At 39.8% G+C, this 12,236-nt stretch overlaps 1 protein-coding gene across 6 annotated transcripts; it reads left to right on the top strand.

The window, feature by feature from the left end:
• The first annotated feature begins 18 nt into the window (after positions 1 to 18).
• traf3ip2a (TRAF3 interacting protein 2a) lies at positions 19 to 7,533 on the top strand. Of its 6 annotated transcripts, none has more exons than XM_046061206.1 (11): positions 19 to 95; positions 790 to 829; positions 1,253 to 1,296; positions 1,408 to 1,917; positions 3,222 to 3,348; positions 3,469 to 3,635; positions 3,728 to 3,816; positions 3,890 to 3,958; positions 4,043 to 4,147; positions 4,692 to 4,766; positions 6,360 to 7,533. In XM_046061206.1, the coding sequence occupies exons 3-11, from the start codon at positions 1,281 to 1,283 to the stop codon at positions 6,504 to 6,506; spliced, it is 1,305 nt and encodes a 434-aa protein (XP_045917162.1). In that variant the 5' UTR covers positions 19 to 95; positions 790 to 829; positions 1,253 to 1,280; the 3' UTR covers positions 6,507 to 7,533. The 6 variants fall into 6 exon arrangements, with proteins under 6 accessions (XP_045917162.1, XP_045917161.1, XP_045917159.1 ...); XM_046061205.1 differs by having other exon boundaries at positions 95 to 254; positions 785 to 829; XM_046061203.1 differs by lacking the exon at positions 19 to 95 and adding an exon at positions 294 to 377 and having other exon boundaries at positions 785 to 829.
• Positions 7,534 to 12,236: the final 4,703 nt, after the last annotated feature.

Here is a 12,236-nt window from a genome sequence, read left to right on the forward strand (position 1 = left end):
CAGGAGGGTGAATGATAGCTCCCACAGTTAGACCTCAAATAAACAGCCTGCTGTGTCCATGGCTGGCCAGATGGTTCAAGGCTGTTGCAAGCAAGGTGACCAGAATACAGGGTAGAACCCAAATGCTGACAAGTGAGGCAGATCTGTAAGTACAAGTAAAAAGTACGAATGTTTAACAAAGGCCAACACAAGCAAACAAATCCAGCAAGGAGCAGGCAGGAATCAAGGTCCTATAAGCAGGCAAGGTATATATGGTGAGTAACTGATGATGGAATGAGTTGCAGGTGAGGAGAGGGTGGGGTAGGCCACCTAACTGCAGGGCTGAAGTGGGAACCAAGGGGATAAGCCAGAGATCGAACAGTGAAGCCGACCTGCATGTAGGACCAAAAATGACATTAAAACCCTGTGACACCCCGTTCTGAGTTATCCAGGTCATGTGTAGTAGTAACAGGAGAGAAGCTGGACCTGTTTTCTAGCCTTAAAAATGTTTGATTGTTCAGCCAAAGTTGCCATAATGTTCAATAGTATGTTATGTTTTGATAGTAATGTTTTGATTTTAATTTATTGCTTTAAGTATTATTTATTACAGATCCTCTTTTCCAAGGGTTGGCTGAAAATGACACTTCAAATCAAATAAACAGTTAAACCTGATTGGCCACAGAATGCCTACCTTGCTTAAGAAATAACCTGGCGGTTGCAGTCTTAATGCCCTTCTATTATTTGCATAAATGAGTCACGAGACATCCCTGCTTTGCATTTTGGAACTATTTCCTGTTTGCCGCAGAACAGGTTTGTGCTGTGGCTGAGGGATAAGCAGGTCTAAGAGAAGGTAGGTGTGGAAAAACAGTCGTTTTGCTTTATTCTCTGTATGTGAATTTATAGGTAAAAGTATACAAAAACTTTTGAGATAGATTTATTTGTAATTTAAGAAGACATACATGGCATACCTTTAGATCAGGGATTTTGACCTTTGTACTAGTTCGCAGCGCTTGTGTCATGTTACACTCAACCCACCTTTACACCTTTTTAACATGCAACGTTTCACACCTATTCAGTGAGGGTTAAACAAGAATCTGTAAATTCTAGTCCTGAGAACAGTTTATACTAAATGAAAAGTGTAATTTGAATCTCTCAACTGAAAGTTTCAAACGTTCAGTTTTCTTTCTGGTTTTCCGGTGTTTATATAAGGCACTGTGCTGTATGTGTCTCTTTAAGTTGTCGTGCTTTAGTTTTTGTTTTCACTTCACTGCAGGCAAGAGGCAGTTTTCCTTGGCAAGAAAATGGACTCTCTTAAAGGTAGGAAACAAAACCCTGTCAGACTCGCAGCAGTCATGAATCTCTCTAGTATTTCAAAATGTCTCTACAAATGAAGTGCAAAGGTGTTTTTCTGTTGCCTCTTGTTATCAGGACCTTGCCCTCATCCGAGTGTTCCTGTTGAGATGGATGAGAGCATGACATCCTCCAGTCTGGACTTGGCCTGGCCTCCTTCTTGCAAACAGTGTATTGGACATACAGAGACCAGCAAAAGGCTGCAGGGACATGGCTTTGAGCAAGCTAAGGAGACAGCACACAGTGTCAGCGAGTGGAGATTTTCTGAGAGCCAGTATTTGCATGAACCCAGAGGAGCCTGTTTCACTGCAGCCCAGCTTCGCTTCATCCCCCCTGCACAGGCAGGAGAGCGGAACCTCCCCCACCCTGCAGGTGTTTGGCCTCATGGTATCAGAGAGCAGGTGCTGCTGTGTGAACTGGACCCCATGGTTAACCATAGTAGAGGCTTTGCAGGCCCTTCAAACTATCCTCAGGTTCACTCTTTGGAGGAGACAGAAAGCTTGGAGCACCCTCTCCCGCTCATCTCTGAAATAAACTTTGGCCACCCCCACTATGTCCCACCACGACACCCTGCAGCACGTGTGCGCGGTCAGTGTCAGTGTTGCATTATCATTAGAAACACTATAGGTGTGTGGTGTTACTGTCAGTGTTGGGGAGTGTGAATTTTTTCTTAGATTTGACAATCGGTTACTGAAATATTACCGATTATTTGACTTTTAATGTTACTCTACTGTTACATTAGCAGATAAATTATATATTTGACTACAAGATCAATTTATTTATCGGTATCGAGACCGAGACAAGACCAAGGCTTTTAGGGGCTGAGACCAAATCGAGACCAAGTCCGAGGGAGGGCGAGAGAGATTCAACACAAAGATCAGTTCCCCACATTACATGACACACAATGAAATGTGGAACAAGATCAGAGGTACTTCTCACATTGATCTGAAAGATCCACATTCCCATTAAAACACCCACATAAAAACAGTAAGAGCTAAAATCAACGTAAGCATCTTTATTCAACACCCCTTTTCCATGTTTACCATCGCGGGGAGGGGGGACAGTCGTTAATGGGAACAACACATTTTTGATTAGGGTTATTGGTTGCATTTGAAGCAATAAGTTTTATATTCAATCAAAGTTAGGATGTTAACAAATAAATCAGACAATGTAAAAGCAATTTATTGATAGTCCCAAAGTTATGGTCTTGAAATAAAATCCCGAGTCCTCAATGTCCGAGACTGAGACAAGAAAGTCAAAAAGTGGTCTTAAGACCAGTCTCGAGACCAAGACCGGTCTCGAGTACTACAACACTAGTAGAGAGTATGCAGCTTGTATAACAGTGTAAATTTACTGTCCCCTCAAAATAACACATCACACAACCATTGATGTCTAAACCGCTGGCAACAAAGTGAGTACACCACTAAGTGAAAATGTCTTTTGTGAGATACTGTATGTAATGACTCTAATTATTACACAAGTGTCATGGGACACCCTCCGTTGAGACCCGTGCAAATGAATTGATTTTAGGGCAAGACGCTCATTAATGCAGTGTGACCCAACTATTCAACAAAAAGAAAAATCTGGTATACATTAGGAAATAATATTGGCTGCAGGCAAAATCACTCTACAAATATCAGCCTTCAGTAACCTACGTCTGCTATTCAAAAAACTATACAACATGCCATAATTGGAACATTTCATTTGATTCTTCACAGATCCAGTAACTGCGACATCTGTGATAGATTTAGTTTGAAAAGTCGCCTCCCTACTCCTGTATCATTCAGCTGCTACGCTTGTGTTTCTATTGAGTCTGCATGACCTCATCACTGCTGAATTGGAAACACTTCAAACTAGGAAATTTATGTCTGCTCCTCCATGTCTCTCTGCAGGCCCCGATCCAATGCCGGGCAGTTGTCTCAGAAATCGTGCGTGTTGCCCTCCAGCAAATTATTATCATTTTAAGCATGATTACCCAGCGGAGCCACACCAGGAGCCTCGGCCCCACCAACATCCATGGTATGAGAACTATTCTGTCCTTTTTGTCATTATGATCTGATATTTTCAACATAGAGTCATAGATACTTCACAGATGTGTTCCATATATCTCAGATTGTTCCTGATCATTTCCCTCCACAGGCATCCTCCTCCTAACAGGCTGCAACTTAGAGATGCTCCAAATACCAACTATGGATCTCCTCCTAGAGATGTGATTCATGAGGTCAGCGTGGATCACTCCTTCCAGGCTGGTCCGGGAGCAGCTACAAGGGAGATAAGGAGGACCATCAGCCTACCGGAGGAGTGTAGTAAGTCCATGTGCATGCGATGCTCTTTTTCCTAATCTTAAAGAATGTACTAGGTACAGATAAGGATGTTTCGCTCATTTTTCTGTTGACAGGGAATGTTTTCATCACATATTCTGTGGACACAGCCCGTGAAATGATACCTTTCGCCAGATTTCTGACTGCTCAGGGGTTCAAACCAGCAGTAAGTCCTATCATACATCTATCACCTTTGTGCTTCCCGGATCAACACTCACACTCTGCCTGTCTCTTGATAGATTGACATCTTTGATGATCCAATCAAAAGAATGGACATCACCAAATGGATGGACAGATTTTTGAACGATGTAAGTCTGACTATTGAGTCAAGGCAGAAAATTAATCAGTTTGCTGTCTTCTGCAAAAGCTGATAGTGAGGTGTCGTTTAACAGAAATCGGTGCTCATCATCGTGGTCATCAGCCCCAAGTACAAGGAGGATGTGGAGGGAATTGGGGACGATGAGCATGGCCTGCACACCAAGTACATTCACAATCAGGTGAGAGCTCGCATAACTGTTAAGACAGCTGTCAACAATTGAGGCAGAAATGTCTGTGTGAAATATCGCCCTCTTGTGGCAAGCTTATGTCATTAAACTTCCTCCTCCCACATGCCAGTGGGAACAGGAGAATGAGGAAATGCCTAGAGGGACTTGAAAATGGGACATTTCATTTGCCAACTCCACCCACTGTCCCCACACTCACAGTCCCACAGTTAGTGTGTCCAGGTGTAGGCCTGGAAGGCTGACAAGGCTCCATAATGCTTAGTGCAAACACGTCGCTCTGTAAATCTGGAAGGCTGATCATCAGAGAACGTATCAGATGTGAAAATGAAAAGGCTTCTTGAACATTTTAGTTATCCAAAGGGAAAATGAACATCGGTTTCACCCCTCTGTCTGGCCAGTCTTCACTGAGTTCTGTAAATTTAAAAGGCAGGCTACACTGTATCAGTAGCTGCAATGTTTTGCCTGTATTAAATAAACTATTTGTGTAAGTTTCTGGAGCACTATGAGCACTGATTGTCCTCATTTCCTGTTGGTACAGATCCAAAATGAGTACATCCAACAAGGCTGCCTGAACTTCAGACTGGTACCTGTGTTGTTTCCTAATGCAACCAAGGTGAGTACAACAAACAAACCGTCAGAGGGTCAGGTTCACACAAATTACAGCGATTAGTTAGTTGACCTTTGGAATATATTTGGTATATGTAACAAAAAATCAAACTGACTGGCTTTCAACCACATCTCATGGCCTTCATTCGTCTCTCTTTTCTGAATGAAGACCACATGAAGACTAGTTTCAGGGTCCTGTTATTATCTGTGCTGGCTCACTGTCTCACTGAGCCACTGTCATGCTTTACTGGGACACTTGAATTGAACAGAACCATTGTTAATGTCATTAGTAACACCTGTGTGTTTCTTACTATGACAAGTCAACATGAGAAAGGCCTGTGAAAAAGTCATGTCTACTACAATTCCTAGGCTTTGATTACATATATGCTATGGCTAAGACTTATGGGGGATGTACCTGTTGAATGCTAATAATCATGTTCTATCTTAGTCAATATAATAAGCAGCTCTTTGGGAAAACTGACATAAGTAAAATAAAAAATAAAATAAAAACTCCCCACATAGCATAAACATTTTTATGCACTTCATATTCTGAAAGTTGACTCAACTTTTTACTTGAATGCCCTATGACGTGTTTGTTAATTATCAAAATACTTAAAACAAAATGTTTGTTGTTGTAAAACAACAAACATTTTCCCATCAATGCTGCATTCCAAATAGTCCAAAAACATTTTTTCTTTTTTGTGAAAATGGAGAAAATAGTCCATCAGCTGATGAGGAAAAACCTAAACTAAATCAGAACCAAAACAAATCATAATGCTTTTAAGTGGTGTAGTGCTCAACAGGTGATATTTTGGATAAAAGGTTTGACAACAGGACTGTGGAATACTGAACAGGAAGTCGGACACCAGCAGCTTATTTAATTGCTCACTATGAACTCTTTCACAACCTGTGAAAAATCCCACATTCAGAAGTTCTGATAATTTATGTAGTTGTTAGTTTATGTTCATTCATAAACTGTATATATTTCTATTGGAATGCTGTATACCTACTTGGAGGTTTTGTTTAAAAACAGACAGACTACCGAATGCAACTCATGTCTTCTTTCATACACTCTGTATGAAGAGGAGGGCCTGGCACTATGCGCACTCCACTATAAGCAGTAAATAGCTGTCAAAATGGATGCTGATACATAATTTGCACTTCCAGATGTTGTGTTAGATATAAATAGCTGTTTCCTTGAAAATGCTTAACATTCCCACATCAAGTCTCATATGGTGTATAATAAATTGTACACTGTGTTTTAGATTTATGAGTCCCATGCTCTAGGCTTCACAAATTCCTGTGATTTTATGCAATGTTTTTTTAAATAGTTTCCTTATAAACAGTGAGCTGGCTGAGAAATTTGGTGATTTACAGTTGCTATTTGGCACTACTCCAGGTAAAAAACCTATCCATTTACATGATATAAAACATACACTGGGAATATGTATATCAGGGAAATGTAAAGAACAGATCTAAATGGTGGATGGGCTCTCTCTGAGATTTCCTTTATTAATTTAAGTGTTTTCTGCAGGTGAGGCTTTCATATCCAGAGTCACTCACTAACTCGACCCATGGACCCACTCTTTCTGTGTTACAGAGACATGTCCCCAACTGGCTCCAGAGCACCAGGATCTACAGCTGGCCCAAGGAAACCCCGGACCTGCTACTGCGTCTACTCAGGGAAGAGCGCTACATCATCCCACAGCGGGGGGCTGACCTCACCCTAACTGTACGTCCCCTCTGAGAAAAACTAGGGGGAAAAACGGACACCTGTGGAAAATAATCAATATAAAGAAAATGGTTTTGTCAAAAACCCAACATGCTATAGGTATGAGTTTCCTATGCCTTTATGAGGAGGACTATGATTACTGCAGCAGATTAGTTAGCAGAAGTGTTTTCCTTCTGTCCTTTGTTTTCAGATTCAGATTTGCTGTTTGTTCTGTTGATTTGTAATTCATTTCAACAGTGTTTCTAATCTCACTACATCTTCAATAAACTTAATTGAGATTTTAAGCATACAGAGAGAGCATCAAATATTAAGCATCACAACATATGGCTTCATTTTCAACAAAACTGCAATATCGCTGTGGCATCGGTACAGGCTTCAATTGGAATATAGACAAAGAAATAATAAAAACTGCATAAAGAATATACATAACTGAGGAGAAATAATAAATAGTAACAAAATAAATATGTAAATATATGAGGACAAAATAAAAGGGCAACTTAAAAGAAAAGGAACTCAACTGCATTCCATTCATGTTTCTGTAAAAGAAATCTTGTAGAATACTAAATGTATATACACATTTTTTATCATTTGTAGACTGAATAGTGGTACATTCCAACCCTGCTCTAAAAAGGTTCAAATGATGGACTGGGCTTTGAGAACTTGGCTTTATGGATGTGATATTTTCCTAATAATATCAATAATTTGACAGTCCTGTCCCTGTTTTTTAGTTTAATAGTACAGTATTACTTCCTTGGTTTCTAGTTTAATTGAATGGTTGGTTTGAGCAGCAAAGTAGTCCTCAGTTTTTCTCCAGAATCCTGATGTGTACTGACATTCAAACTATATATGTTGCATTGTCTCATCTTCACTTTCACAAAATGCTAATTTTATCATCAGAACCCACAAATGTTGACACAGATTTGTTGGTAGAGTAGATATTATGCACAACTTTGTAATGCACTTCCTTCAATGTGTTAGTTATATCAAATTTACATGTTGTTTCCCAATAAATATTAGAAAACTTAGAGTTCCAGATAATTCCTTATATGTCTGTTGGTACATTTGTTACTTTTAATATCTATTTCATTAACCAAGAAGGTAGGTTCTGATTCCTGTAATTCTTGCCTTTCATAGTGGCATTTCATCAGCTGAAAGATTTTGTTAGGGATTTATTACAGTTGGATATTCTTTATAATTGATAGGAAATAATGTAGAACTAAAAAATTCCTAGTGTACAGTGGGTTTAGCCGAGCTTTATCTCTGAATACAGCTGCCTGCTGTGGCTGAAAACAAGGCTGATGAGAGTACTGAGAATGAACAAAACATTGTGGGCAATTAAACCACAACAATGAGCTAAAAGAGGCTAAAATGCTCCACAGAGCCGTGAGGAATTGCAGTAACAGGTGATAAATCTCTGTGGGTTTGTCACAATATACACAGTCCTTTAACCCATTGTTAATATGAAAATGTTGATTAGTGCAGCTCTAAAGAGACACATCTTTACAGTATAACAATATTGGTATGGAAACTGACTTTGTCAGACATTACAGACAGAACATGATCTTTATGTTATTTAATTTGAGTTTATTAATGCATTTGAACAATTTATTAATGTATTCTAATAAACACTGTAAAAGCCTATACTCCAGTGGCATAGTCCAGGCTCCACAGTCCAGCATCTGCTTATTTATTCTTGAAGCCTATGATTAACCAGAAGGTGGCAGCATGTCCCAGTAAATGACAACACTTTCAGCCTTGCTTACTTCTTCATGGTAATAGCTCTAGCTCTGCAGTCAACATTAGTTTATGTTATTAGGGCTCCAAGCAATGAAGTTGCTGGAACCCTATTGTATTTGTTAAGTTTCTTCTTCTTCTTCTTCTGCCCTAAAAGTATCTGCGTCTCAGAGACTGTCACAGCTACAGTTCCTATCTCATCCTCTACTAAGATAAAAAATAGATTCCACTTAGCCAGATGGTGGCTCTATAACAACAAACTTTGGCCTATTACAGAAAAAAATTATTTTCCCCTTGATTCTGTGGGGCCAAGCCAATCTATCTATTTAAGCCACTCCCATTTGGCCTGGATAGATTTTCTACCATATTGAATTTTGTCCAATTCTTTTTTTCACTACTCTTCCTAAAAATTTTGAGCAAGTGGCATCCAATTGATTACATAGCATATCTGGACTAACTTAATTTTTGTATTCTATATGGTTTGTAAAATTATAAATTTTTAAACTTATGTCTTCAAGTTCAATTTTACATAACCAGTCAGAAATCAAAATTGGGTTAAGCTATTATAACTTGGTGCACTTGCAATGATTGAGCTTTGCTGAGCTGTCCTGTGATATGACAATACACCTAAAACCACTTGTTTTCAAGTGCATCTTATCAATTACAGAAGAAAAAGCACAGACTCTGGTCATTCCCACTTGCGGCAATATTTGATGGGTTTTTTTATATGACATGTATATTACTTTGGAATAAATGCCAATGTTTGACTAAGCCGTAAGGATATCAGTATTAACACTTTTCATTTTGACTGCGGTTATAAATAAAGTGTGTACAGGGGTCATGGGAGCAACATTGTGATGGAAAGGATCTGTAGACGGGGGAACACAGACTCTTACAACAGAAACATCCTGTCCATATGTTGAACTCCCTGATAAGCCAGTGCTGTGTGCGACACATTCAACTGCCAGTTTACAACCTTGAACTTCATTATTTGTGCCCTGTCAGTGTGAACAAACTAGTTCACTTCTGTCAGCCTGTTTGCCAAACCTGACAAAAAATGATTTGCTCACACACACTGATGTCCAGGCTTTTATCAGCTCCTGCATGAGGGTGCTGTCTGTAAACAAAGTGCTGCCAGTAGCAATAAATCCACTGTTTGTTACTGTTCAAGGACTTGCGTGGCACTCAACTCTGCCTTATCTGGTGAGTCCAAAGAAACCAGACACAGATATTTCCCCCAACTGAGCCTGGACCCCCTATGCATGTAAACCTGCCACTCACACTGGCTCATTCTATAAATATCTTGAGTCATATCTTCAATAACATCAGTCCTGCTAAAGTGGCGTTTGGTGGTCAAAACAACCTTGATTCATTTCCAACGAGAAGTGCTTTTGCTCTTGTCTTTGTGCTCTTGTTTTTTTGTTTTCCCAATTTTATTTTAACATTTTACATTCTGGGGGGATGGGACACACTGACAATGGCAGTCATGGTGGTTAAACCTGTGCTGTATCAGTGAAAAGATGGTCTGTCTAACAGCCAGGTCAGCCTCCATCACTGTAGGGGGAGTATGAAGGATTATTTTTGTTGTTCCAAATAATGTTTCATAATAAAATCAGAGTCATAGTCAGAGGACAAATTCCATTTTTTTCCTGATATGAATCATCCCTACTGAGGCACATGCATGTAAAACACTTAAAGGACCAGTTGACTCCGATTTTGTAGGGTCACCAAAACACATCAGTAAAGTTACCTTGCCCTGTGTGTTCTCTCAAACCAACTAAACTAAATGAGTCTCAGGTTGGATGTATTCAGCAGTGAGCGGCGTCTTTACTACTAAAACTACAAAAACATTTTATTCTGAACATAAAATTTCATACTTGAGCGTGGAAACTGCAGTTTGACAAGAACAAAACTCTACTTTCTAGCTTTCTCCCTGTTCTTTTAATTGCATCTAATGGTCTTCATCAGCAGATGGTGTCTGCTCAGTTTGTCATGTGACAGACGTATGGAAAAACAAGCAACCGAATGAACACGACAGACAACATCAGCTGTCTGTGAACACTAGACCCAAATTGATCACAGCATCCACTAGGAAGAGGTCAAAGGTCATCGACCAGGAGACAGTGTAATTTTGGTCAAACTAGGTTGTGCTGAATAAGCTGGGATTTGATGGAAAGTTTGTCTGGGGCTGTTAACATTAATAGTTTGGAATCAGACTGAGTCTGTGTGCTACCAGTCGGGGCTGACTTGATGATGTCTGACTTATTATTTTTGGGTGATCTTTTCCTTTAAATCACACCCCTTCTCTTTTTTAATGCACCTTCATCATCATCACTAAGAGGAACACCCTTAAACACATATGGGTTTTCATGATGGAAGTGAGTAGAAAAGGACACTTTCACCATCACCATTGAAGCTCTGCTGCCGCTAAGGCCATTCATAATAAAAATGTAAGCACTCAGTGTACTGTAAAACATTTTAGATGAAAGCTCCCACCAAACACTGCATTAAATATCTCATAACATTTCTGGATTAGTTTGATGTTAAATGTGTCCCTCATAGATCTTCAGGCATGCTGCTGGCAAACGTAAGCAGACGCCTGCTGATTGGTTCATTAATAGGGCCAGGCTCAAGGTCAGAACACACTCCAGCAGACAAGAGGTTGCCTCTCCATCTAAATGAAAATGCTAATGAAATATTTTTCATCATCAGGGAGTCATTGACTGCCATGTCCCCGGCATGAACCGGGCCGAACCAGCTGTATGGAGAGGGTTATGGCTCTTAAGCAGTGAGCTCAGCATATTTACTGCTGCCTACCATGTAGGCTATGGGCCATATAGGAATCTGAGATGAATACTGAACAGCTGGAAGATGTGTAAGACCTGTGGAGTCACAAAGAAATAATCGTGCTTTGGAGGTTCAGAAAAATGTTAATCAAACAATGTTGTCCCAATTGTCACACAGCACAGAAACATTGGAAAATAGGGTACAGGTTGAAAAATACACCGAATATCGAATTTAATAGAGAGCCTACCTCCCATCTGCTTCTGCCCCATGGGACCTCATTTCAGAAAAAATATGCATGGTAGTCAACAGCCAGGGAAGACTTAAAAAAAAATTCATCAAGGAAGTCGCAGTTTGTTGTAAAACAGTAAAGTAACATTTAGCTTTTTGTGAAACCACTCAATGAACTACATCTCTTTTCTCATACAATGACAATAGTCACCATTACCAGCACGTCAATGCTGTAATGCTAGCTAACTTTCATTCCTTGGTTGCTAATTGCCAGGTAGGTGGCTAGGCTAGGTCCTTTCATCAAATCATACACATGTAAGTTCTTTGCTGTTAGCTTCAGTAACGCTAGCTTCAGTCATTGAGAGAAACAGTTGTGATGTCACATATGCGACTTTTGGGTTTTTGGTCTTTCTGATTACGTATTTTCACAGTGAAGTTATCCTTCAACAGTTTTAGAACAAACTGAAACAAAAATTTCCTGACTTTCAAAATTATATTTTAAATTGATTCAGAGCACAATTCAAACGGGATAAAAAAAAATGTCTCTTGCCATTGACTACTGTACATATTTTTTCTGAAATAAGGTCCCATGGTGGTCCACCGGAGGGGGAGGGACTTATATCATAGCTGCTTTTAAGGTGGAATGACTACAATAACAATAAACTGTTTTTTAAGGGCCCCCTTTATGCTCATTTCCAGCTCTATGATTTTAATCTGGGATTCTACAAGAGTAGCTCTGCATGATTCTCAGTTAAAAAAAAATCCATCTATCTATCTAATCCTCGGCAAGACGTTTTAGCTCCTGTCTCTTTAAGACCCCCCTCCCTAAAAGCCCCCTTTCTTCTGATTGGCCAACTTCCCGAAAGCCTGCTGAGGGGCTTGTGAGCTGCTGTAACCATGGGTTTATAAAGAGAACTGGGGCGAGTTCAATCTCAAAACTCTTTTTGTACTGGTTTGCAACGGTTTCCTGATTGAGGCACACTTTTCCTCGGTTTG

The sequence above is a fragment of the Micropterus dolomieu genome, linkage group LG10, assembly GCF_021292245.1.
Source record: "Micropterus dolomieu isolate WLL.071019.BEF.003 ecotype Adirondacks linkage group LG10, ASM2129224v1, whole genome shotgun sequence".
Taxonomy (NCBI): domain Eukaryota; kingdom Metazoa; phylum Chordata; class Actinopteri; order Centrarchiformes; family Centrarchidae; genus Micropterus; species Micropterus dolomieu.

What these genes read in the sequence shown, in the direction of transcription:
- traf3ip2a (XM_046061206.1), top strand. An exon ending in CAGCCTACCGGAGGAGTGTA is followed by an intron (nt 3,636 to 3,727) that starts GTAAGTCCATGT and finishes TTCTGTTGACAG; the next exon opens with GGAATGTTTTCATCACATAT. An exon ending in TGTTTCCTAATGCAACCAAG is followed by an intron (nt 4,767 to 6,359) that starts GTGAGTACAACA and finishes TCTGTGTTACAG; the next exon opens with AGACATGTCCCCAACTGGCT.